The sequence below is a fragment of the Oreochromis aureus genome, linkage group 15, assembly GCF_013358895.1.
Source record: "Oreochromis aureus strain Israel breed Guangdong linkage group 15, ZZ_aureus, whole genome shotgun sequence".
Classification (NCBI taxonomy): Eukaryota; Metazoa; Chordata; class Actinopteri; order Cichliformes; family Cichlidae; genus Oreochromis; species Oreochromis aureus.
Window position 1 is genome coordinate 12,103,373 of NC_052956.1, and position 27,285 is coordinate 12,130,657.

The 27,285-nt window shown below is 42.7% G+C and overlaps 1 protein-coding gene across 1 annotated transcript in view; it reads right to left on the minus strand.

Moving 5' to 3' along the window:
• LOC116310752 (nesprin-1-like) overlaps positions 1-27,285 on the minus strand; it is an 86,853-nt gene that overhangs the window by 51,670 nt on the left and 7,898 nt on the right. Inside the window, exons 13-32 of the mRNA XM_039599082.1 lie at positions 27,025-27,197; positions 25,504-25,813; positions 25,223-25,387; positions 23,544-23,903; positions 21,977-22,113; positions 15,998-16,175; positions 13,701-13,883; positions 13,365-13,508; positions 11,978-12,133; positions 10,897-11,061; positions 10,333-10,505; positions 10,009-10,162; positions 9,697-9,840; positions 9,153-9,317; positions 8,636-8,953; positions 7,428-7,583; positions 4,386-4,556; positions 1,025-1,351; positions 525-677; positions 80-247 (exon numbers count right to left, since the gene is read on the minus strand). Coding sequence (XP_039455016.1) covers positions 80-247; positions 525-677; positions 1,025-1,351; positions 4,386-4,556; positions 7,428-7,583; positions 8,636-8,953; positions 9,153-9,317; positions 9,697-9,840; positions 10,009-10,162; positions 10,333-10,505; positions 10,897-11,061; positions 11,978-12,133; positions 13,365-13,508; positions 13,701-13,883; positions 15,998-16,175; positions 21,977-22,113; positions 23,544-23,903; positions 25,223-25,387; positions 25,504-25,813; positions 27,025-27,197 — 3,900 coding nt within the window. The remainder of the gene's footprint in view (positions 1-79; positions 248-524; positions 678-1,024; positions 1,352-4,385; positions 4,557-7,427; positions 7,584-8,635; positions 8,954-9,152; positions 9,318-9,696; positions 9,841-10,008; positions 10,163-10,332; positions 10,506-10,896; positions 11,062-11,977; positions 12,134-13,364; positions 13,509-13,700; positions 13,884-15,997; positions 16,176-21,976; positions 22,114-23,543; positions 23,904-25,222; positions 25,388-25,503; positions 25,814-27,024; positions 27,198-27,285) is intronic.

A 27,285-nucleotide genomic window follows, 5' to 3' on the forward strand; every position in this document is an offset into this window, starting at 1 on the left:
CCCCCACTTAAGGTGATTTGTCATTAAATACAACCAATACGGCCAAAAACAGCAAAAGTGAAATATTTTATTTGGGTACCTTGTGTCTGGCCAGCTGTTGAGTGGCTGCCTCCAGGCTGCCGCTAATACTGGGATCAGGGGTCACCATCCTGCTGGACATCTGCAGCAACCAGCGCTCCACTTCCTGGAGTTCGTTGTGGTAAGCTTCCTGTTCCTTCACCTGGCCTTCCAAATTCTCCACATGAGCCTGGACCACACAGTTCACAGACAAACTATACTGATGACAATGCATATGCAACAGCTGGGCAGGAAAGCTTCTATGACACCGAAACACAACAGCGTTTTGTTTTTTTTAAATCAGAAGCCAGTTTTACACAACTTTTTCAGAAACATCCACATGCATGTACATGCACTTAATTTATGTGCAGCTGATTCTAAAGTTGCTGCTCTGCCTGCATGGAAAGTACATTAGTTTGTCCTTTTCTTTCAAAAAGAACTACTGTCATCTGTGTACAGCTTCTCACCAAGGCAGTATTACAAAGTCCAGTGTAGTCCTTTTGTAGTTTGCTCATTTTATCTCGAATGGAGGGGTAGTGGACAGAGGAAAGTAGAGCGTCGCCCTTTTCCAGCACTGACTTGATGGCTCCATCATGGGACTGAACCATCTGCAACAGAGCCTAAAACACACAAACAGACAAGCTTTATCTTCAGTATCTTCCACACCATAGAGTATGTTATGTGGCGTTAGATGTTAAGCGTTTTTTAATCTAGTTTACTATTAATAGGGTCTACTTATTAATGCCAACTGCTGTTAAAGTGGCCCATAAGCATTTGTCATTATGACTCTGGAAAATGGTCAGCAGTTATTTAAAGCAAATCTACTTTTAAAGTTAATTTTCAGACATGCAAGGTCACTCATGTGGTTCATTATGCTAATATTAGTCTTGCTGAATTTGCCAAAGAGAAAAAAATCACATAGTGTAAAATTAATCCAGATGTCCTCCTCACTTTTTTTATACTATACCTTATACTTAGTCAGCTGTGCTCTGCGTTGATACAACTCAGCCTTGGGCTCCACTGGCGTACGAAGCAAAACCTTGGTTTCCACCAGCCACTGGGCCTGAGCCTTGTACCGGTCCTGGAACTCCTTAGCCAGCAGTAATGCCCGCTCAAGGAAGCTGCGCTCCTGCCTGAGGCCTCCAGCTAACTCTTCCAGCTGGGAAAGACGCGCCTCTACTTCTCCTCCTAAACTTTCAGCTGCAGATTCATTCAGGAAGCCTGCCGCCTGTTCTGCTCGCTCCCTGAGTGATTTCAGGAAGCTGTGACCGTGCTGGAGCTCAGACTGGAGACTCTGGGAGAAAGAGAAAGCATGAATAGACCTCACCATGGGTCCTGCTACTGTGTTATCACCATTGCTTGTTACTAACTGACCTTCAGCCAAGGCAGTTTACACACTACTGAATGAAAGAAAAGAGTAAATCATCCTCCGCAATCATCCTCTTGGATAAAATAGATTTATATCATAGCTTCACTGACTTTGAGGCTGGCATTCAACACAAGATCACTGATTCCCTTGTCCTTCACCTCCAGTGCTGTCCCAGTCACCCAGACAAGCCTTGCAGTGCATTTGAAAAGCTTTGAACTCATTGGGTAGGCTGACACCTGCATGGTGCGATGTGGAGAGGACTGGGAGGTCATGTTGGGGAGAAACCACAGTGAATAATATGAAAGGAGGACCCAATTATAACAGGCCCTTAACAGGCACAAGTAGCTGCAGGGTTTCCAGGGCAACCATAACATGCCACACACACACACACTCACACCTCCACTCTATGGGATGCCATCTAGCTTTCATCATCAGTCTGTTATTGCTTGTGTAGAAAGTAGCCTCTCACTTCAGCAATCCCCGATCTCCAGCTACGGCTGTTGGTAATATAATATAACAAGAGCCGCGTCTGTCTGCACACATCCATGCTTCCCGCTTAATGTGATGCTCCAGGCTCGCTCGTCACTCGAGTAATGGCGCTCCCCCTTTATGGCTTTAATGAGCGACACTGACTACATTTCAGTTTCATATAGTTCTCTGTGTTTACCAAGAGCTAAAAGAAGAAATCTGCAGTAATTGCAGTTACAGCACTTTAGATTTAGTGCTGAAAAACTCATTATCGCCTCTTCATCTCACACCTGATATCAGTTTTCCATCTTAGCAGCAGCAGTGGTTGTTTACATGTTGAATTAAAGTTGCAAGATTTTGTTCTTCCAGAATCTGAAATAATCATTAACTTCACTTAAGAGAATGATCAAAATTTGGTGCTCACAATCTGTCTTTGCATCAAATAAGTTACCAGTGTAAGGTTTTAAACCTGCGTAGGCTCATATAATTTAAGAATTCTACGGCTTCCATATAGCATAAGGCAGTACAGTCTTGTGAACAATGTATATCGGGTGTTAAAGACATCATGCCCTTTCTGCTGTAGCTGTCTTATAGCACGTCAACCCAATTATCCCAGTCAAGTTCCTTGTGCACCTGCTGTAACTGGTGATTCTGCATCAGTGCCTGGGCTCTTTTATCTACTGCACTGCATCTACTATGGATCTGCCAACCATGTTTAGCAATTACATTACCTACTAGAAGTGAAGGACATTACAAAAATGACCCTTTGAGCAGTTTAGCAGTCTCTGCCGTCAGTGCATGAAATGCAGCGAAACCACATAACAGAAGGAGCATGTTCAATTCTGCATAGCTCGAAATTTTGTTCAAATTAATTAAGAAGCATATGTCAGTTTCTGTGCTATACTAAATGCATTCATTATTCCCAGTTATAAATATGGAATTAAAAAATGGGGCCATTTACCTTTACCTTTGGGGAAAAAACCCTGACTGTGTGCATCAGAAACCATCAGGGACTTTGGGAAGGATATGACCTTGAACATCTATGAAATGCGAGTGAAATTAAAAATTATGGAGGGAGGAGAAAGGAGGGGTGGGGGTGTGGGGGGGTGTGGGTGGGTGGGGGGTGGGGGGGGGTGTGTGCTTATTAACGAGAACCAACCCTTTTCTATTTTGCATTTTGCCTTGTTTACATGTTTGTACGAGCCAGTCATTTCTAAAGAAATCTTGTGAAAGAAAACTACAGAGACACTTGAGCTGAAGGGGACAAATTAAATTATATGTTACATTCTACATGATCACCATATGCACAATGAATTCACAGCACATTTCCAACTGAGGTAGTCCATCATTACTGTATGACTCACACTTTGACAGCATCAAATAAAGTCCAAATCCAACTAATGGCCCTTGACACAGCTATTGACTACTGGTCTTTGTGTCGATGCATAATCATCCCTGCTCACTGAACAGCCCTGTAGCTCTCACTGCAGGAGATGAGCAAGCGCTCGCGTGTTATATGCAGTGCTGGAAGGACACATGTGGTGGCAGCATGTCTTCAGTGCATACGCAGAGACAGAGCATCGATCCCAGACACGGATTACTGCAAAGACTGCACCAGATGATCTATTGTAAACATCTATGTTTGGTGTGTGGGTGTTTGTGTGCGTTAAGGCTGTTCTGGATGTGTGTGAAGAAGACAAAGAGAAATGAGATATAGCGATGGAGAAGTTAAAAAAAATGCGCGAGGACTCATGGGTTTGCTGCAGCTTGTTAGTTAGTACTTTGGATGGGTTTTATGATATGAAACGAGTGTTTGAGGAGAGAAGTGTGTGTGTGTGTGTGTGTGTGTGTGTGTGTGTGTGTCTCTGTGTGTGTATTGAAGCAGTAAGGGCACTGCATCAATTACAGTGTCTGTGCCAGCAGGCTCCTGACACCGGCGCTTCTTCATCCTCTTACACACAGTGGGAGGTCTCTCCCTGCTATCACGCTTCCTCTAAAGCAGCACCCGCTTTGTCTTCATAAAGAGCCGATCGATACACACATTCTCACCCAATCCTCTACACACTCGATTTGAACTATGCCAGGCAAACTATAGTGGTGATTCTCTTTTTACAGTGTGTGCATTTCTGAGCAGGGCTACCTCCCTCTAAAGCCAATTTGATGAAATGAACATAAGAGAAAGTGCTGCAGTCATTTTCTCTCAGTTGAGAGCGCTGGTCAAATATTATACGAACAATGAACGCTTTTCAAGTTTTACAGGAAGTCTATGCATATTTTACCGGCCATTTTGCAGCTGCCAAAGAAAACTGCACAAAGGATTTGTTTGCTGGCTTGTGAAATTGGATTCATATGAGTTTGTGCTCAAATTCTTTGACATAAACAGTTCAGGGAGGTGCATTAGGTACACCGCTGCACCTTCTATCCAAATGCATCACTCTGGGTCTAAACCGTGGAGGTTTAGAAATGTAACAGTGAAACTAAATAAACATACCTCTAGTTTTTTCATCTTCTTCTCCATGGCCACCTGGTCTAGAGGTTCGGAAGTGTCAGTTAATGCTGTGAAGCTTTTCAGAGTCGAGCCAAGCCACTCGGTGAAGGACTTGCAAAGATTCTCGGCCTCTTCAATGCTCCTCAGCTCCTCTTGTAGCTGTTTGATGGTGTCCTGAAAGTAGATTAAATCAAAGGTCAGAAGAAAAAAGTTCTAGAAATGTTGAGTTTGGATTTTTAAGGAGGATAAATATCTTACTATGATACATAAAAGCTCTGTCTGCCTGAAAACTCTGTCTAGACGATCAGGAGATGAGCAACCAAACTTGGCACACACATATATCTGAAGCCCCTGAAGGGACTTATCGAAATCAGATACTATGATATCCATCATGTTGCCTAGCAATGGGCTAAAATTGCCAATTTTTTCCATTCATGCACCTATAACGCTATATTAAAGTATGTTTCTTCTTTTTTTTTCTTTTTTTTTATCACAGCATCTACCCTATATCCACAAAAGGTGAATTATGGATGGCTTTTAATTACCTGTTTTTCAGTCTTTATTGACCTAAAACCTTATGAAAGCATCCTATTGGAACATCTAATTTATATCCGAAAAAGTTGAATTATACATGGCAAACAACAGGCTAAAACCACCCATTTTCATCATATAAATGTCTTAAACCTCCCTTTCTTTCTAAACAACATTAGTCCTTCCCGGAAATATCAACTCGACTGCTGTAGATCAAATACAAATTGAGGATAAATGACAAAAAACAAAAAAAAAGGATTTCGTGTTTCATATGTCAGAATTATTGGTGAGACTCTTCAAAGTTACATTATATTTCTTTGGGTCAAATTTAGAAAACACTGCCTGTATCCTTTCCTTTTGAAGGTGTGAGTTGTGCCCCAGCAGCAGTCTAACATTAGTCACCAAGGACCACAAGCTCTCTGATCAGCCATCAAAACAGAAAATATCCGTTTCCCCTCTACTCTTTCATCTGCTCAGTGTCAATAGCTTCACTACAAGGAGGAGTGGGTTTTTATGCTTTTGACGCATTATCCACTTGACTGATATTCTGAGTCGATAACACCGTGAGGATGGAGAGGGTTTCTTGCAGGTTTTGACACATTATTCACTCAACTTGCAAATCCTGTGGTGAGGAGCTCCAATTAGCTGATAGTGCTGAGTGCACACCTTTTCTGACTAGCCAGAGGTAACAGCTTCCCACCTCAAGCCCATATGGCCCACACTTCACACGGTATAATTACAGGCATCCACAGTTTGAGAGGGATGTTATTTGTTTGCATATGTGTGTAGGCATGACTGTAAAGTATATGCATATGTGAGACAATTTTAGCAGGAAAGGAAGGGTGTGGGCTGTACGGAGGTGGAGAAACAAAAGTGAGGGAGTAAAGGGGGACAAATGCGCACACACACACACACACTCAGATGTGTTACTGAAGGTGTAAAAAAAATCAATGCAGTGCAGGCAAAGCTTTTCCACTCCTGGTGCAGGGTGTGAGATTGCTTTCTGTAGCGTTTAATTACAGCTTTAGCTCCAGACCAGCAGAGCCCCATTGATTTTCCTTTAGTCCCCCCCCCTCAACCCAGAGGAGAAGACAAATAGAGAGGCTGGATCTGAGTATACAGAACAACCCCGGCAGGGGTAACACGGATAACTCTCAAAGCTACTTCAATGGGGTGTTACAGAAACAAAGTCAAAACTCTCTCAGGAGTAAATTCCACAGTGAGGGAGAACAATCATCTGTGAAAAACACACTGTGGGCAGAGATCCCAGAGGCAATGCATGAAAAATTCACATTTTCTAATATAGATGATTGAGATGGTAACACAAAAAATGTTTTAGCCTGCAGCCAGCTTGTTTTTAATTCTTTTTATTTATTAAACCCGCGATGACACCTAGGTCTTGTTTACACATTTATACATCAAGGCTGGCAGTGTAGGCAATAGGGTGGATCCAAACACGCAGGTAAGAAAATCTGGTGAAGCGTTTTAAAAAGCTGCGATGACAATGGAGAATTAGAGGTAAGCAATATAACAGATACAGTCACCAGGCATGGTGGCTCTGAGAAAAGAGCAGCTGAAATTGAGTCTTTATGAATATTGAACAAAGAAGGAAAACAGGAACAGGTGAGAAATTTGTGATTTATACTCCTGCAGTGGTGTCCTTTGGCAATGCAGAGATGGATTCTTTATGCAGTCCTTCAAAAAACCAGAGCATAGCCCAATGGTAATGAAGCTATGTGTAGACAGAATGCTGATTGGTTCAAAATCTGCTTGAACAGGAAGGGCAGTGATAGCAGAGTTCACCAAAAACAGGAGGAACTGTGGAAATAAACATCTGAATAGAAGCACAGACAATGGTTGCTTCTGATGCTCAGTTTTAGTTCACTGTAAATAACTTCTTTGACTATTATGACTTCTGATTTCATGGCTACAAGGGCGACACTGAAGGAACAACTTTAGCACAAACATGAACAAAAGCAGTCCACATTGTAGTCCGCTGATTTTTCACACTGCCCTCAAGTGACAGCACACAGCTACAACATACTGATGTGGGTTGCAAAGCTCAGTGTAACACCTGCACGCTACAAAAGCAGTACCGTGCTGGGAGCTTAAGTGGTCGGGGTAAATCAGGTGAAACCGAGATGGAAGCAGAGTCTATGAGTGGAGAAATGCATGAACTGGCAAAGTGCGCCCAGAGGCAGAAATATAAATACACGCAGGAATGTAGGGCCTTTACATTACAATATAAAGCAGCTTGGGGGGACTTTTTTTGTGAAATGGTGTTAAATTTAAAAAAAAAAAACTGTGACATTACACTGTTTCTGAGTAGATTTGGAGCAACAGAGGAACAACTGGGTTAGCAACACTACAAACGCTGAAAACACCACAACAAACCCCGCATGTGGCTCACTGTTAAAAAGATAAAGGATCTCTGAAAATGCAAAGCACCATTAATTTAATATAAATGCAATATTATAGGAATTATTAAACTGCAGATAATCAAGAGCGCCAAACCTGTATGTTGAGCAGCAGGGAGTGGTATCGGGCAGTGAGCTGAGTGGCCGTAACACTGATACGACTGCTGATGTAAGTTTCCTCCAGAACCTCCTGGGCCAAAGATGAAAGTCCATCGACTTCACTCTGCCGTGTGAGCACTGCCTCCAGACACCCCTGATCACAAGGGACACATAAATTTTATTATTTTAGTCACATAATGCCAAAACTATAGATGATTTATATACCAGCAAAGTTCATTTAAAAGCCAGGTGCCAGAAAACACATTACAAGCGAAATAATATAGGGCCTAGAAGGACAGAAGGGTGCGTGTGTGTGTGGGGACCAAAAATTGGAATTTTACTATACTTGTGGGGACCGACAGCCCTTACAGGGACCAAAATCCCAGTCCCCACAACTTCGAAGGCATTTTTGAGACTCAAAAATGGAGTTAGTGGACACTTAGTGTCAGGGTTGCAATTGGGTTATGGTCAGGTTTAGGGTAAGGGTTAGGTTTAGACATTCTTTTTTGATGGTTAGGGTAAGTGGCTAGGGAAAGCATTATGTCAACTAGATGTCCCCACAAGATATGAATCATGTGTGTGTAGGTGTGTGTGTGTTTAAATGCAAGGAAGGAAAATACTGAGACTCTCTGGCATCCTGACAGTGGCAGGAAGCATGCTCCAGAGGGAGGATACCAAGTATGGGAAATACTGCTGTTTTATTTGAAACATGACAAAGTGATGCGCTGTAGTACAAAGTGACACAATGCTTCACAGCTTACAGCATGTGTGGCTGTGTTTTTAGGTTAGTTTGCTTCTACTGTGTCCTGAAATCTAAATTAAGAAACTGTGAGCTTGATATTCTTCTGTTTGGTTTTCAGTATAACCAGAAGGTAACTCTGACTGAAGTGACCAGTGAAATAAAAAAAAACATTTGTTGAAATATTATTAAACTATGGTATTCCCTATGGTGGCTGGGATGGGCTCCAGCCCCTCCAGCGACCCTGAATTGGATTAGCAGAAGAAAATAGATGGATGGGTATTGCTAAACAATTTCCTGGTTGGGGGAAGTAGCTTCCTGCAGTCTCTACATCCTGGCCCCCAAAAAGAAATTCTTCTAATAAGACAGTATGTTGTTCCCTTTTGAGCTTTACAGTGTTGACAGTTGCATGAAATATCACGGGCCTGTATCTTATATGGACTGCAACAATCAGGCCTCTTTCTCACCTGGAGTTTCTTCAGCTGAATCTGCTTGGTGGTTGCGTCTGACCTCCGATTACTTCTGATATTAGCTACCCTCTCCATCTCCTCCAGCCACTGTGCCAGGCTCAGGAATTTATGTCCCATCTGCCTCAGTCGGGTCAGCATTGAGTGCAGCTGGCCTTGAGTCTCCTCTAGGCGGCTCTGATAGGCTGCCCACTCTCGCTGAGCAGTGTCCAGGGCTCGGTCCTCGATCTGAGGTATACCCCAGGGGATTACTCTCTCTCTGCTGGTGAGCACAGCAGAGAGTAAGGCTTGGCCATTTGAACAGTGCTCCTGTAGGTTCTGTGAAGAAAATGAAGAGTCAAGAACAAAGTAAATACTGGAGGTCACTGAAGACTTTAAAGATTTAGAAAGGGTTAGGTGTTAGGTGCTTTACTTTTGAAAAATACGACTATGCGTAGGCAGGGTTAAAAGTTTGCAGCTATTCTCTTCTCTGATCATAACCATATAGAGTGGACATAAAACTCCACGGTGTTTCTACCTGTAGCTGCTGCAGTGTATTCTCAAGTGTATCCACGTTTCCCTCTGGATGGGACAATGAGGCCAGAGAGGCCTGCTCCTTCTCCAGCCAGTCCTCAAACACATGTAACCCCCTTTGATACTCCTGATGCACCAGCACCAGCTCCTTGGCCTTGCTGACTGCATTCTGCAAAATATAAAAGAGGTAACAAGATGCAAACATTAATGGATGAAAGCATTTCATTCATTCAGTATTATAGGGACATTTGAAATTTGAATAATGTAAAATTAAGAGTTGGAGAGATTAAAGTAATGTCTATCAATTAAAATGCTTTCTGATTACAGACTTGAAGCTCAAAGAGAAATATGTGTAATGATTTTACAATAATTATTAGGCAAGTCACTAAAATTTTCAACAAGTTCATGCCCTTCAGTATTTTGGGGAATATAATTAAGATTTCTGAAAAAGCATGAAGCAAGCTTTTAAAGAAATACACTCAAACTATTCGGTTATTATTCAAATGCCTGCAGAGGAAAAAATGAAGCCGTATGTTCTGGGTAAGCACCTTAGCTTTTTCTTTGAGGGAGTTGAATCTACACTGCAGCTGCTGCACCTCCTGCTGTGTCGTGTAGTGTTCAGCCATATTGGAACCCTTTGTGGCAATGGTCTCCAGAGGACTGCTGTGACTCAGTACTTCCTCATAGAGAAGCTGGAAAGAAAGGAGAACCCATAGATCATTGCAACCGGGACGCTCTGAGGTATAAATGTAACTGCATGAATCTAAAGCGGATAAATGGCTAAAATTTTAATTAAATTAAAATTACAGTCAGGCTAATCTAAATACAGAGTTTGGATAGTCTACAGTGGCATTTGATACCTTGGTCTTTCCCAGGTTAGCAGTCTTGTCTCTCATCTCAGAGTACTGTCTGTCTGAGCAGCTAAGCGTCTCTTCAACCCGATCCATCCACTGCATAAACTGACCCACGTCCTCTTGATAGCTGGTCCACTGCGATAGAGCACCTTCCAGCTGACTGTGACAATAATATAAGGCAAAGTTAGCACAGAGGGAACAAACAAGATTCTGAAAAGCTAAATCTAATAATCCCTTTAACCTTTCAACTAGCAGAAATCCATCAAGGGAAACTAGGCAGTTCCCAGTCCCATTTATCAAAGACTGACAGATTAATTGCCCCATGCTCACCTTTTACACTGGATTGAGGCAGACAGCAGTGAGTCCCACGAGTCTTTGAGGTCTTGGATCTGTTTGCGAATCACCGGGACTCCCTCAGCTGAAGTGTTCCTCTGGACTGCCTCTCCCCGCGTCAGGAGCATTTTTAGCTGGATCTCCCTCTCCTGACGGGCAGTTAGTAAGGCCTACAGATAGCGGTGAACACACAGACAGAAAATAACTCTCTAAAGGGTAAAATGCATCTCTCCCTGTTTCTTTCTAAACCATTAAAATAGATGCAACATATCTACAGATAAAACTTGTGTCAAGTCAGAAATCTGCAGTTGCATGGTTTGTAAAATAAGCCTGTTTGCTGGTAATTTGGCATCTTGTGTGCAACCTGCAGGGGACCACAGCAATCTGTACAGCTCTTTGCAACAAATTTTATCAAGCAACAGCAACCACACGCCAACTTACTGGGGAATGCTCATTTTTGTTCCTAGCAACCAGCAAAGAAAAGTATTGCTAGCAAAATGTGCATCAATGGAGTTTTTGTGTATCCCTTTAAAGAACTCCATCCATGTCTTCCTTCCTTACTTCAAGTTGTAACATCCGGTCCTCCAACAAGCCCTTGTCTGTAGTGGTGGAGATGCAGGTGTTGAGGACCCGCTGAGCCTCACACACCCAGTCCTGGAGCTCTTTCAGTCCTTCAGAGAAAAGGCGGTGTTCCCCTACAATTCGCTCAATCCTGGATGCCTTGTCCTGTTAGATATTAAAGTACAGTAATGTGAATATACTCCTCAAGTCTTTCCTTACCAAAGAGTTTAAAATTACACGTTTCCAGTGAACAACAACAGTTTCTTCATATTTTTCTGTGTTTGTGTTTGAAATTACAGCCTTGTTTTCCCAGATAGACATCTCTAGAGACTCTCCCACCCACATGTTATAGCGCAAGAAAAAAAACGCATTGTGTTTTCAGTCATCACTCATACATCTGCAACATCTGTGGATCTGCAAAGCGCAGAAAGTAAAAGCTTCAATAACTGGTGGCAATTTTTGAAGTGTTTTCGTTCCTGTTTCCACGTCTAGGAGGGAAGAGGACCTAAAAATAGCACTTCACTGGCTGGCCAGCAAAGTAAATAAATCCCATTCATCATCGCCGGGGTACTCTCATTGTCCCGAGGTAAGAGAATGGTGCTCCGCGGTCAGCGTAATATTTTGTTCTGTGATGTATCAAATTAATCATACGAGTGCGACCACTCTAATGAGAGCTCCACAAAGGTCAGCTTCTCAAGCAGTGACACATTTCAGCTGTGACATTTCAGAAGTGCTTTAGTGGATAAAGGTACGCTGCACAGTCTTGGCCCTTTTATGCTGATGAGGCTGCAAGCACAAGGGCGTTTTAGAGGTAAGAGAGATTACTGAGCTCAGGTAAATTACTCTGGGAACCAGGTCTTCCCTTAGAGACATGACTAATGTGCAAGGGGGCAGCAGTCCATGACACGGCAGATCATACAACAAAACAGCGAACACCACAGCTGGACAGAAAGCTCTTCAGTGTTTATCAAGAGCACATGGGTTAAGGCACATTTCAGCACACTGCAGCAGTCTGTGATAGAAGCAGAGCATAAAGAGAGGAAAGGCAGGGAATAAGGTTACAAGGCGTGAGCGGTGTTACCTTGGTTAAGTTGCTGAGGGCTAGGTATTGTGCTGACAGCTGAGATACTCTGTGGACGAAGCCCTTTCCGGCTGCTTGTCCCTCCCAGAGTCGATGAGCTCTTTCCCTCAGCCTGCCCAGCTCTACCTCCTGACACGCCATCTCCTCCAGCACACACTAAGCCGGTGTGAAGCAGGCGAATGGTGGAAAAACAGAGACGGAGCAATAGGATGTTGGTGAATGCGGGGTACAGAAAAAAAAGTGATGGGTTGGAAAGTATGGTTGTGTGTGAGCACCATTAGAGGTGAAAATGAAACAACAGAAAACATAACATTTTTCATGACAGCGGAGACAGGAGGCGCGAGAAGCGCAGAGGAGGAGGGATACGGGATTAACATGTCACAAGTACACACAGGAGCACATCAAAATACATGGATAAAAACAGAGGAACACGAGCATCAGCAGTATTTCTCCTGATGTTCACTTTTACATATAAATGCTGTTATTCGGTTAGACACCACAGCAAAGAAGAGGCACAGGAGACACGGCTGATAACGTAATCCAAAGATGGGTTGTATACATGTTAAAGGGTAAGGAGGATTTTCCCTACATGAGTTCAGAGACTGAAGCCTGCGTGTTGTATTGTACTTCAGGTGCTGTGGGAAGAAATGTAATTGCTTGCAGGGCCCAGACAAAAGGCAATGACGAGAAGTGCTACAGCGGGGGACAGAATAAATATAAAAATAGCAACAATGATAAGAGCAGAGCTTTGAGATGGGTTTGATATTTTTTTTTTTCCTTTGTCAGTTTTATCTTTTTTAACGCTTCATGCCTGTCTTCCTTTTTTGTCTCTGCCAGACGTGGCAGAGGCTGTTATCGCATCCTGAAAAAGGCCTTTTAGCCACGCAGTGCTTCAGCTTTGACAGAAGGAGAATTAATTAGATTTCTGGACTTTTCTTCTGACTATTGTGTCAAGACGCAGCTCTATTTTGATCCAGTGGTGCTCGAAAAATGTAATTAGGTCCTTCTCTTCTCCCCAGTGAATTGAAATTGTACTTCAGGGATCCATATCTGATGGAGAGCTGACTATTTAGTATCCTTGGAAAATCTACTTAATATTCAATTTGCGGTGTAATGACAAGGTTTATTTGAGTGAAGAGAGGAAATTAGAAAACATCAGTGAGAGCAGCTGAGAAGAGAAATGTAAAAGGGGCAGCCTCACTAACGTAATGCAATTTAACAGTAAATGGACCCTACAGTATTGATTAAAATGTCCTGATGTACTGCTACAGGAGTGGACTAACAGATTGACCCTTCATCAGCCACAATAACCGCAGAAGTAATGTCATTCTAAGAGGACTGTAATGTCCAGGGAGAATCATGAGCACCACTATGGGCTTCACAGTACCTGTAGTTTGCTGAGCTCCTGCTTCTTGGCTGGAAGGTCATGTAGGCGAGCACTGCTCTCCTGAACTCTGACCTCTGTGCTGTTCAGCCATTCCTGCAGAGGCTCAGCACTGGCCTCAAACTCTGTCATCTGGGCCTGCAGGTTCTGCAAATGTGAAGCAACTTGTTAAATACACCTTTTCAGGTTCTGAATTTGCACAAACTGTACAAATATCAGAGAAAGTGAGCATTCTGATAAAAAAAATGAAACTACTGATTGCTTGCTTTCTTGCACATTAAATACACATTGATGTAATTTTTCAAGCCATCTGCTAAGCACGGAAAACAATGCACCAACCTTGAGAGCATCTTCTCTCATTTGCAGGTTATTCATCAGGCTCTTCCAGTCTTCTCTCGCATTTGCCACCTTGGCCTTGATTCCCTCCACCCTGTCTTTGGACACTACAGCCATCAGCAGCTCCCCACTGGCTCCTACTGTACTAAGCCTGGCCTGGCCATTCTCCCTGTCACTCAAGAACTCCTAAGGGGATACAGTATACAGACAAAGACAAAGGAGCAGTGACTATTTAACTGAAGCATGCACACAAAGGGAGAAGGGTGTGAAAGGAGGGGGGAAAAGACTGAATGACAATCCCAAACTTCTTCTTTTTTTGCCTTTTGCTTCTGCTGCAGTGCCTGATGGGTAACAAAGCCATTCTCTACATTGTCAACAAATTTTCTCTCAAGGTCCCAGAATGTGACCTTACATTGTGAAAAGCGGTAATTACATTAGATGAAGTCATTACTAATTCTACATGCATATGAAGAAGTGGCCTGACCCACAGACACAATAACAGATAAGGGAAGTCAATGAGCCTGAAATGTGTCTGCTTTTTTTTTTTTTTTTTTTTTTTACAAAGCGCCTTCATACACACCCACCGGCAATGTACACACACATATTAGGATAAACACGCATATGCAGCATGCACACACACAGACACCCCTCCCTCTGAGCTGAGCCGATGACAGTAGCGCAGCAGGGACCACTCCACCATCTGTGCAGTCAGCACATCACTTACACACACTATCTAGCTTCAGCCTCCTCAAAACACACACACACACACACACACACACACTTGGTAAAGTAAAAGGCACACACGAGAAAAGAAAGTCTGCGTCTCTCACCGTCTCGCTCTCTGTGTTCTACATTCATTTACTTGCTCGCTCTTTTTCTTTTCCACATTTGCTGTCTTTCTCACCCTGCCAGTGTAACTGTATACCACCAATTAAGCATGACACAATGGATGCCCCAGCCCCTCCCACGCTAGCCCTCCTGGAGGTCAGCCATGTGGAAACATTGTTCCACATTCCTCACCAAGTCAATAATAAATAAAACATGATTGCCTCTCTCCCCTCCGATAGTCAGAAAGTATGAAAATCCCTCTCATCCAAAAAACTAGAAACTTCTAAAAGAGCAGACTTTGCTAAACCCCTGCAGAGGATTTCCAGCAAATTATTTTGTCAAATAACCACACGCTGCTTTGCCATTTTGAACTCACACTCCCTGACCACCTAACTGTTGATTCACTGCTTCGTCGATCATCTAAGAGCTACAAAATATGGTCTGAGAGTGCAGAGTTTAGAAATAATAACGCATTGCTTGATAGTAATGCGGTGCATGGATGTGGGGACGTCCACCTTCACAGACAAGCAGCTGACTATTAGCCAGAGCCCTGCGGTGCTCTGAAGAGGCTGCCAGACCTGCCAGAATCTCAGAGACTTCTCAGAAAGAGAGACACACAGATATTTTGAAGAGAAAGGCAGAGAGACCCCGCTGTGGAGCTTTCTCTTATCCCTTTTGGCTATGAGCCCATTTCTAGCTTATCCAGGCTACTGCAGGTCCCATCACTCCAACAAGCCCACCAGCAGACACTCAACAGTGGGCATGTTCACACACGCTTCCCTTTGAGCAAACATCCAATGAAAGAGGATTGATTGTTTAACTACTACATCTTTTGCTTTTCTTTGTAGTACCATATTGTTGCTTAGCCTGCCTCTATGGAAAGAAAATAAAAAGCGAGAACCGGTCTGTAATTAGCAGGAGTGGATTTAAGTGGACTCAAACTGATGCAAGGTTGCAGCTTCTCAAGGAGCAGACAAATGGCTTTTATGACAAGAAGCTTGTTAATATCATCACCCCGAGAGGCAGGAAAAGTCTGGTTTATGTAAGTGAATAAATGACACTCCCTACCTCCGCTATCAACAGACACTCACAGAAGCAATCTGCCTGTAGAAAAAATATCATACGGCTACACTGGCTGGCAACTCTGAGACATCAATATGAATGAGCACAAAACAAGTTATTGAAAATGTTATTTCTCAAAAGACTTGACTACAGTAATATTTAGTTACGTTTCCATCCAAAAAAACTGCTTTATATGCTGGTATTACTTCAGTCTGCCCTGGAATAATATGACAAAAATGTGATTAAATCTGTGATTAATTCCTGCATCAGGTAAGTCTGTCCTGGAAAAACTCCTGTGCAAAGAAGATGATGAACTTCAATTTTACTACAGTTATATGCCCCCTTAAAACACACACGCACACACACAGGAAGAAGCTGTAAATAAGGATTTTGCAAAATATATCCCTTACCTGAATCCTCTGCAAAGCAGAGGACGCCTCTGTGACAGTCTGCGGCACATCAAAGCATTTGGCAGTGCTGATTTTGGCATTGACCAGCCACTGCTGGAAGTCTCTAAGGGCTGCACGAAACCTTTGCTCCAACAAGCGCTCCTTATTTTGACATTCCCTGGATGCACGAAGACTCAGGCTGCAGGAAAGAAGAAGAAAAGAAAGGAAAGGCCTCATTTAAGTTGTTGTTCATGGGTTGAAATCTCCCGCGAGAAATGAACAAAGAAAGAACGAAGCTACAAACAGAGGAAGTGTTTACTGCCCATGTGTCCATCAAAACAAAGGAGACACGTGCTGATGCTCTGATACTGTCCAGACTGTACTCACGTCATGGAGGATGAGCCAGGGATGAGAAATGGGCAGGTGGAGAAATGGCAAAGTGGGTGAAGTGGAAGGAATGAGCGCTGGGGCAAAGAGGGAGAGTGGGGGGATGGTGCTAAGGGGCACCGTGTGGGAGGGGGGTTGAGAGGCAACATATGACTGGGGCAAGAGTTCACAGGGGTGACAAGATGGAGGGAACGAGGCATGACAGCTTGATGCTATAGGAAAGAGATGAGATGGAGGAGATAGGTGAGGAAGCAGTTACAGAAGGCTTGACAGAATATCAAAGGTACACTTTCAAATTTGGATTTTAGGAATTTTTCTGCTATTAATATATTAACCACAAGGTACAGCAGGTAGGTAACTGAAGCATAATAAAATCACTTGTTGAATGAGACTGAGATTTGAAGCTTTAAAGCAGCGCTCCCCAACCCCCGGGCCTCGGACCGGTACCGGTCCGTGAGTCGTTTGGTACCGGGCCGCGAGAGTTGAGGCTCAGGTGTGAAATGTATGGTTTTCAGGGTTTTTATCGGTTTTCAACGTTATTTTGTTATCGTTTTTATCGTTAACTCTGTTTTCCTGGGTCTTTTCACGTGTGTTATGAATAAATCTTCTTTTTTTCGGTACCGGTACTAGTTTTATTTTGTTGTATTTATCCGCGACACCTTAAAGGCCGGTCCGTGAAAATATTGTCGGGCATAAACCGGTCCGTGGCGCAAAAAAGGTTGGGGACCGCTGCTTTAAAGGATAGCTAAGAACACAAGAAACCATAATAATCTAAAGGGATGTACAAACAGAACACACAAAATGAAAATGTCAGCAAAATTTGATGACAACTCCCAACTTTACGGAGCGTGACAATAAATTTACGGCACCTCAGGAGGTACATTGGGTCGTCTACTAACTGGAAGGTTGGGGGTTTGATCCCTAGCCCCTATAGTAATTGTGCGTAAGTGTCCATGGGCAAGATACTGAACCCCAAAATTTCTCCCAATGCATCGACTGCAGTCTAAGTGTCTGCATGATAGTCAGAAAGCACTTAAGGGCACAAAATAAAGACCTTTATGAATGTGTGAATGAGCCTTGGTGTGTTGATTTAGAGTAGAAAAGACCCAGCAGCAAAAGTACCAGCCCAGTGGGAGCGAAGGATGTTGTTGATTGGCATATGAGGGGGTGGGAGACCAGCTGTCAGCTACAAAATGATGGGCGATGAGATTTTTTTTTTTTTTTTTTTTTAATTTGTTGATGGTGCTTTGAGTCAGTCATGAGACCAACAATCAGTAATGTGTTTTTATAATCAGACACAATTCAGCTATTAGGCTATTTAAAAGTATAAAATGGCAACAACAAAAAATTTATTTCAGATTCAAATCTCCAGCATGACGCACTAAACAACCCACCATCTTCTTGACCTCCATACTCCTTCACACACTTCTGCTCAATGCTCCCTGGCACTAAATTTACATAACCAAATTGTGAGATGTGTTATCACCAACATGGATACAAGTTCATATATGGATAAGCTATATGACCAACCAGCAGAATTATTTTCTTTCAACTCTGGGGTAAAGAAAAAAAAATCTATGTACATGTGGTTTCATTCAAAATAGATATAAACATGATGTAAGACAAAAAAAGAAAAACAATTACTGGATTTCACACATTGTGGGGAGTGTGTGAAGGTTAAAGGAGGAAGGGGGAGAAGTGGATGACAGCAGGGAAATAAGGTTACTTATCAGAAATAGAGGTATGAAAAACAAAAAACACATTGTCCTCATGTAGCATCTCAATGCACTGAAACACGCATTAAAGTCAGGCACAGATACTCTTGAGCTTTAACGGTGTGATGAGGGCATGAAAGGGTAACACAGTGGGGATAGCACGGGTGTAAAAGAAGCACTTTTTCTGCTGTGACAGACAAAATCTGGCATGCGGTATAAAGAGGAGGCGGGGCGGAGGGGAGTTACTGCCTTTTCCTCCTCTCCTCTGACTCCTTTTTTTCATTCTGTCTGTGCACTCTTCTTTCTGGAGCGCTTTAATGCAGGACAGGTGCAAAGAGCGCACAGGCCAAGTCTATTACAGACTAAACAGCCAAACGAATAAGGAAAGGTGGTGTTTTGCCAATCAGCAGTCAACGCCAATTAGCTGCCAAAGCATTTCCAAAAAGCTGACCTCACTTAGATTGTCTGCCAATAAATCTACAGAGAAGCAGCAAATAAAGGAGATCATTTGCGCTACGGTAGAAGTTTACACTTGTACGTGAATGCGTTGAATATGCATGGCTGTGTGCGCGCATGCTCTTTTGTATGCACTGTTGTTCTTTTGAAAAGGCACTGCACGGTGCGTTCACAAACAAGTGGTGCTCATTGAACACGGGCTCACTTGAGGGTTTAAAGCAGGCAATTAGAGCTCAGTAAAGAGACTAAAGTGGGTATCAGTGTGAAGAAAAAGACCTTCCAAACATTTTTAATTTCCCTAAAAAATTACACTCAGCGTTGCATAAAATTAAACCGGGGAAGGACACAAACACAGTGAACAAGTGGAAGTGAGGGAAGACGGTTAAATGTCGCTTAGCAACTGGTGACTCTGTTGTTGTCCGTCACCTTTCACCTTCACCTGGCTGATACGGACGTCAGACCTCTGTGTGATGGCCACAAGCACACACACACAGACACACAGACACACAACACACACACACACACACACACACACACACACACACACACACACACACACACACACACACACACACACACACACACACAAAAGGTTATAAAACATAGCCCTGGCTTTTGAGCTGTAATTAAGGAGAACTTTCCTTTCCGCTCTTGTTATTGTGTTATGGAACAGCTGTTTTTAAGACTGTTATATGGAATGATGTGTGACGTCAACATCTAATTATGAGGACAGGTTTAATTGAATCATTAAAATGACACATTTTTATATAATATGCCAGATAAAAAATATGGTAAGTATCTGCAGAATCACATACTTGTACAGTTTTGATAATAAATAGCAGATAACTTGTTTATATGTTATGTTGCACGTTGCGTCATAAGAAACTATTTATAGCTTTAAAAAATTAGAATAATCACTTGATCATCTGTATTAATCACAGCCTTTTAATAAAAACTGTCTAAAGGATAAGGTTGGCTAGGTTGTTGACTAATAGCTAATAAAGCTTCTCTTTCTCCAATGCCTCAATCAATTATGGAGTACCTCAGGATTTGATTTTAGGTCCCTTTTAGCATTATGTGTTTGTTAGGCTATATTTTTCACAAGTACAATGCATCTTTCAAATGATAATCCAATGTCACACAAATATTTTAGGATGTGTAATTCTACTGAAAAAACTGTCTTCATCTAATGACTCAAAGACAGGTGTGATTATTTTAGCTAGCCATTTAGGACCATTAGCACTAAACCTTTAAGCCCATAGCAAAAATCTTGGTATCACCTTTGACCTTGCACTTAAACCTAAATCGAATTAATTCGGTTCCGTTCTCTATAAACAGATAACTGCAGAAGAAAGTGCAGACTTTTTAGGCAAAACACAATTTCTTTAATATTGGAAATGTCCTGGTTTTACTCAACGTACTCATACATGCATGCCTCCACTGCAGAACGTAGTTCTAAAGTTCAAGAGCTCAAAAAGTGTGGTCATTTCTATCAAAAGACTCGGATCAGATGATTAGAGAGACCAACTGCTTGAATAAGGTCTCACCAGGTCTAGGGTTAGGGTTATGTAGGGCTATGTACACAGGGAGCTGTCCATAAAGGCAAACTAGGCAGACAGACACAGCTAAGTGCATCCCTTCTCTCACTCATATAAAGAGTGTTACAAACAGTTTATTCTCCTCGAGGATGGATTTTTGACCCATTACTGCACCAGCCCTCATCTCATCATGCAGCAGTTGCAGAATCCCGCAGTGAGACTAACTGGTAGCAGATAATGAAAACACATTACACCAGTACTAAAATCCCTGCACTGGCCACCTGTCAGATTGATTTTCAGAACCTAATGTCCTCTACCCAAGCAGTAGGTCTCAGATCCCCAAAACAACTGCTTTTAACTGTTCCACAATCAAAGTGGGTCAAGGTGAGTATGCCTTTGCATTGGCCTTTGTTTGCACTTATTACTTTTAGGATATTACAATTAAACAAATGAAATTCTTTTTTTTTTCAGTTTCCTCAACATATTTCGATTATTTCCTGTTTATTTATTTATCTTATGCTATTTTTTTTGCTTTTGCCTTAAAATGTGTATAGCATATTGGTCAATAGAGGTTGATTTGAACATCCTAGCTGAAAAAACCCCTCCAAAATCATTTTTTTTGATCAGATAACTTTTAAACACATTGTTACCACCTTTCCATTTCAGGTATACACAAAAGAAAGAAGTGAAACAAAACAAAATAACAAAAATCCAGTAAAGATTGTCTCTAGCTTGTTCCTGTGACATTAATATTTCAGTCCTCACCCTGTCATTGATGTGTAAACATGGTCCATTTCTTTCACCACCGTTCCTGTCTGATCCTATGAGTCGGTTACTCCATAACATATATTTCACTCACTATTTACAGCCATTCATCTTGTTATAGTGGGTCTGGGTTGTACCATCTCTCCAGGATGGCTTTTTTACAGGCTGCTAACAAGATTTTAAACAAACATCTGTCTTCTCTCAACACAATATTTCCTGCTATATCACCTAAATGCAACACCAGAGATGATCCTGTATATATTGCAACCCATAATTTTAACAATAAATAAATGAACACTCTCCCAAAACTGGACAATGCCAGGGCAGAGCCAAAAGACATGAGAATGGTTTACATTTACCGCATCACATTGTCTTCAATAAGGCTTTGTTAGAGAAAACCCGAAATTTACGTCTCATATTGGGGGTGACAGAGAATCTTATTCAACCCTTCCAACAGTTTTCTCTCGAGCTACATGATGATGTAGTAGATTGTTGTGTTCTCCATACAGGCGGCCATTTATCTTGAGAAATATTCACACCTAGTTCTTTTTTTCCCATTTCTGTTTAACATAATGTGCTGTATTTCCTTTCCATGCAGATATTACTCTATTTTTCTTTAAATTGTAGATTCCTACTATGGTTGGAGAATGGTTGCATAATGTAAAATTTTGTTCCATCTCCTGAAAACTCATAAAATTCCCATCTTTTGTTATAATAACAGTACTGTCCACAGTGCTGTTATTCCATTTGGTATCCATTGTTTCTCATCTCTGGTCCAAAGTATCTCCAGGTTCTTCCTCTAATTTCTATTTTTGTTCTATATTAAACCACAGTTTTCATATAATCTGTGTGATAACATCTCTACTTTTGAGAAAACCTTTTACTTCATCTCCATCTCCAGTGAGAGCATTTGTTTGGATAACATTGTTGGCTTTTAGGTTGGGAAGTTCAAGTTGGGGCCATTTCTATCTACATTTGAAAAAAGCAGCTTTTGGCCTCATCACACAGACTTGAAGGAAAAGACATCATGAATAAACTGTAGTTAATCAGTCAGTGTTTCGTTTTACATCCACAAACACTCCAAGGCGTAATTCTCGCTCACCCACATCACATCACTACAGCAGAAATGTTCCTCTCACCTGTTGTGCTGTTTGATTAGCGCCGTGACCCGGTCTGACTGTGAGCCGAGGTCTCTGGAGTATCGCACCAGGTCATTCAGTTGGCCTTTCAACTTCTCCGCCATCGGCTCGGCGCTCTGCAAGCCCTCCAGTATATCCTAAACGGCACAAATCAGACACCAGCTCAGTGTGTGTGTGACAAGGAAACACAAGCACCCAACGGATCTGCATGACACCCTCCAATAAGTGCGCTCGCATTCCTATTCACACCCTGCCTCAGTCGTTTTCGCTCTTCTCACATTCAAACCGCGCACACAGACGCTCAAACACATACTCACAGTGCTGCCTGTACAAAAGCATTGCTGTTCCTGGCGGAGTGTGGCAGGAAGGAGCTGTGGATAACGGTCTCCAGCTCGCCTCAGCGTGCCTCACATTCTGCACTCACACAGTCATGAAATCCTGTCCCATGAAATATGTACAAGCTCCCTCTCTCTCGCTGTGTGACTCTCACTCACTCTCTGACGTATGACGATTAAAACAACCCTCCCTCCCTTCTCCTGTGGACTCGCTGCTCCCGTCTCCCTCTTCTCCTTTCCTTTCCTCCCTCCCTCCTCCTACGGCGGTTCTACTTCTTTCTCTACCCCACTCTCTCGCTCTCTCCTCTTTCTCTCTCCCTCCTCCCACTCCTTCCACTTATTCCCTCGCACACATTTTTCCTCCCGATGACTCTCTCACGCTCTCTCCCAGTGGATTTCAGCTGTCAGCCCTCACAGATGTAGAATTGGTTCAAACGCACACAAACAAGCGCGTAACGAAAACAAGGCCGGACACAGGAAACAGGCTGGAGAAGGAGGAGAACGAGAAGCGGAGGAGGGGAAAGAAAAAAAATAAAAACTCCTCCTCTGTTCTTTGACAGCCCCAAATTGAGGAAAACCGGAGAAAGGCATGGCTGAAGAAGCCCGGAGGAGAAGTATAGGGAACGTGTTGGCACGGCCTTGACAATACAGAGAAATTGTCATACTGTAAACATCCTGTGGAGGTTAGAAACAGAGCAGCAGGGGAGGTGAGAAGCACAAGCATCTAAGAAAGAACCCCTACAGCCAAGAAGGACATCTCAGCACACTTCAGTTCAACCAAGTCGGAGTATAGGCGGGAAAAACAATGAGGGAATGTTTGGGAGGGAGAGATAGTGGAAAATAATGGTTAAAAAAGACAAAGCGGGGAGGGGTAGAGGGGACAGCAGGGAAGACAGAATGAGCAAGAAACCAGGGGATGTGATGGGATTGTGGCTGTCACTCGTTCATCATTCCAGTAAAGCTGATTTACAAACTAATCTGTTTTTAGGATTTACAAATAGAATGGATAATTACTGACAGAGAAAGCATGGCTAATTGCAGAGGGTCTGTGTGTGTACTTTGTATTAAACAATGCTAATCATAGGACGGCAGCATAGCCGCTGTCAGCTTTCACCCGCCCCAGCGAGTTTTTATTATTGATGCTGTTTTTTTAAATGCACCATTGTGAGGAAATGAACAGAGAATAATTCAGGCTTTCTCTTGTCATTATGTTTATTTAAATTCTATAGTACCTTAGCCAGCTGCCATCCCTCCACGGCCTCCTCGCCGTTACTCTGCCCTTCAGCTTTGACCAGCTCCTGGCTCCACCCCCTCAGACGTCCATCAAACACTTTTAACTCTTCCTCCAACTGGGCGGTCAGACGGTTATATTCCTCTTCGGAAGCCGCGGCAGCGCACAGGGCCCCCTCCAAGCTATCCCGGGCCCTCAGAGCGGCCCCTTCCCATTGCTCGAGAGCGTGGGACAGCGCCCCCAGCTGTCGATCCATGGCCTCGCAGCCTCCCGCTGCCGTGTGCTCCGCTGTGGACGCTGCGCTGCGACGTACCCGGCTGAGGCGGTCGCGGCCCTCCAGAAGTCGACACTCCACGCGCTCCTGGAGAGATAAAGAGGGTAGGTAGGTAAGAGACAAAGTTGCTACGGAAACTGTGGCTAAGGAAACCGCAATCTCTGGCTGTGCTGGTGTCTATTTAAAGCTGCTGTATAGTGTTTTCATCAGATGTCCCCTGCTTCATCACCTTACATGCTTATATCTACTTCTTTGATTCTGTCAGTGCACCAGTTATTCTGATTTGCTGTATTTTTAATTTCCATATCAGTAATATCGATCTGTTAGTTATTTTTTTCCCTCTCCTTCCCTCTTCACCTCTTACTCTCTAAGGGGAAGCCAGGCAGATGATGTGAATAACACTTGAGTGTGATGCGATAGCAGTGAGCTGATAGAGGGATTAAAAAGGGAGAAGACGACTATGAAGATCAACCTTGACACTAAATAAAAAATGAAAACTAGCTTGTGTACACGAGACATCATATCTCCTCTTCTACTGTAATGCTTCACACAGCATAGCTCTGCCGACACACATTTATAATGTGATAATTAGTACCCATGTGTAAAATTTAAATGCAAATCAATTTTTCCTCACATATTTTCTCTCCTCTGTAATCACAGAATTATCGAGCAGGGAAAGATTTAGCATTAAATTCATTGCTCCTTTTCTTTTTTCCTTTTACACACGACCATAAACCACATTATACTGCATTGGCAGTAAAATGCATCATGAGAGATTGAGATATTTGGCTCTGATATGGGAACAAGCTGAGAACCAATTCCAATTCCCCGCATAATTTGCTCTCCTTCATAGTGAGAATGTATTCATCAAATGGGTTCAGATAATTCAGCAATCAGTTATCTTCGCAAAAACTGGGCGTGGATTAAAAAAAACAAAACAAAACAAAGAACAGCACACACATTTCATGCATGCAGAAGAGCCAAAGACAAAGTATTCTTGAATAAGTTAAACATTGCTTCCACACAAGAGTCGCTGATACTGCACTGAGAATCATTGTGTCTATATTGGGTTTAAAGAGTTAATCCTTCTTTAATAGATGTGTAATTAGTGCCTGTTACACATCAATTATCCCAACAAATTCCTACAAGATGTCCAGCCAAGTTATTATTCTCAAAAAATGTAAGTTTATAACTAAAAGACGATAAAGCCAACATGTACCGTGTGCTGTTAACATGGAGTGGCTCAAGAGATTCAGATTATGTCAAATAAATTTTAGATTGTTTAGCTGATACTGTTTTAGCATCCGTGCACTTGTGTCTTCTCTACAGTTTTATCACTTGCAGGTTGCAGGCTGAAATAATCTGCAACCCTTTATGATTTGTCCCCAAATGTTTGTCTTCCTTACCCTAACTTCTGACAGTTTCTTTTTGATGGATGTGGAGTCTCCGGATGTGTCAGACCAGTGCTGTAGCTCCTCCCCTGCAGTCATTAGCCAATCAGTGAGCTCTCTAACGGCCTCCAGGTAGTCCTGGTGCTCCAACACCACTGCCTGCGCCAGACGTACTCTCTCCTATAGAATAAACACAAAAAATGTACGCGTTATATTACCGAAAGCCTTGATCAAGCTGAAAGAGGTTGAAGATCATTCACATTGTAAATTAATAAATAAAGGCAGATGCTTTGTACCTCCACCAAAGCTGTGAGGTTGTCAAACTGCACCTGCAGCTGGGTGCGAGCACCATGGTTAAAGCTGGCATCACCAGTCTTCTTGAAGAGTTCTCTGGCTTTTTCCTCCAGTGTGGACAGCGCCATCTGGTGGTCTTCTAGATCAGCCAGCAGAGCACGGAGTCTCTCCAGCTGTGAGGCTTTTTCCCTAGGTCCTGGCTGAGGGGTGAGAGGGGCACACACCTCCCGCTCCACAACCTCCATCCAGCAGCGCAGTTGGGCGGCACTTTCAAGGTATCCTCCCCACTGAGACACAGTCCACTCTAATCGACTGGAGACAGAACAGTAGATCTCTCATTAATCTTACACTTTTAAATATGGTGTAAAAAAAAAAAGAAAAGAAAAAAAAGCACATGAAATCTTTTACAACTGCATGTATAGACTGCTTAATTTAAATCTTGGCACATACAAATCTTTTTACACCTTTTTACTCTCCTGTACATTTGCAGCATTGCAGAAGAATCATAAATTGGCAGTAATACTGGCTTAAAGCCTTTCTCCCCTTTTATCAGGAGGTTCAAAACACACAAGGACACAGACACACACCCATAATTTTCCTTGCCATCTGTTACCCCTGCCTGTGCAAATAGCGCCAATATCCACATACTCACACACACCTCTAATTCACCTGCTACCCCTCGCCTCCTGTTATCCCTCTCCCCTTTCAACACAAACACACCGCATGTGTGACCCACTGTTTGCCATCCACCATTTAGTCCCTAATGGGATCAATTTTTTTTCTAGGAGGGGCCATAATTGGTCAATTAGACACACACACACAAACTGATGCACGTGCATGCCGTCACGCACGCACACAAACACACCCGAGAGCACATACTAAGACACATCAGTCACAGTTGGAAAACGAGACACATACTTCTCATTATTTATTTAACCTAATGGTAATTAACAGCACCGACACATCAATCTATGGTGATGAAAATAACCTGTTCCTAAGAGAGGATTTTTTTTTTGGCAACTAGAAAAATCCCCTCTTAAATGTTCATGGGCAAATGTTTCAGTGGCAGAGAAATGGGGATTGACTGGCATTTATATTGAGCTCATCTAGTCTCACTGACCAGTCAAAGTGCTTTACTCGACAAGCCAAATTTTACCCACACATCCATATAGTGCTTTTTGAATTTTAAGCACTTTATCTGCATCACATCCATGGCCAATTTAGAACCAGGCATTAGCCTAACATGCATATTTTTGCATACCTTCAGGAGTACCCAGAGGAAACCCACCCACACACAGAGAGAACATGCAAACTCCACACAGAAAAGCCCCGGTTAGGGTTCAAACGTGGAAACTTCTTGATGTTAGGTGACAGTGCTAACCAAAGTGCTTTATCCAAAAGCATACATGTATTGTATAACTGAATGCAAAAATAGTTAAAGGCAGGAATGCTTCTTTACTAATTAGATTATGATTTGTAGTTTATAACAAATTGCAGGTGATAGTTAAAGTGAGTAGTTGTACCTGTGGCAACTCATGGCTGTCACAAGCAGTGTAGCCCATGCGTCCTCCAGTTCCTGCAGCTGAGAGCGAACCACTTCCTGTCCGGCGGCGCCATAGCTGCGCAGGGCGAGCTCACCTTTACCCATTGCCATATTTAACTTGACCTCACCCTCTCCCTTCAAAAGCAGGATATCCTGTGCAAACAGACATTCAGAGTAAAAGATAAAAAATATATAAATATATCTTGAGCAAACAGCCCCCTCTTGTGTTCACTGGAAAAAC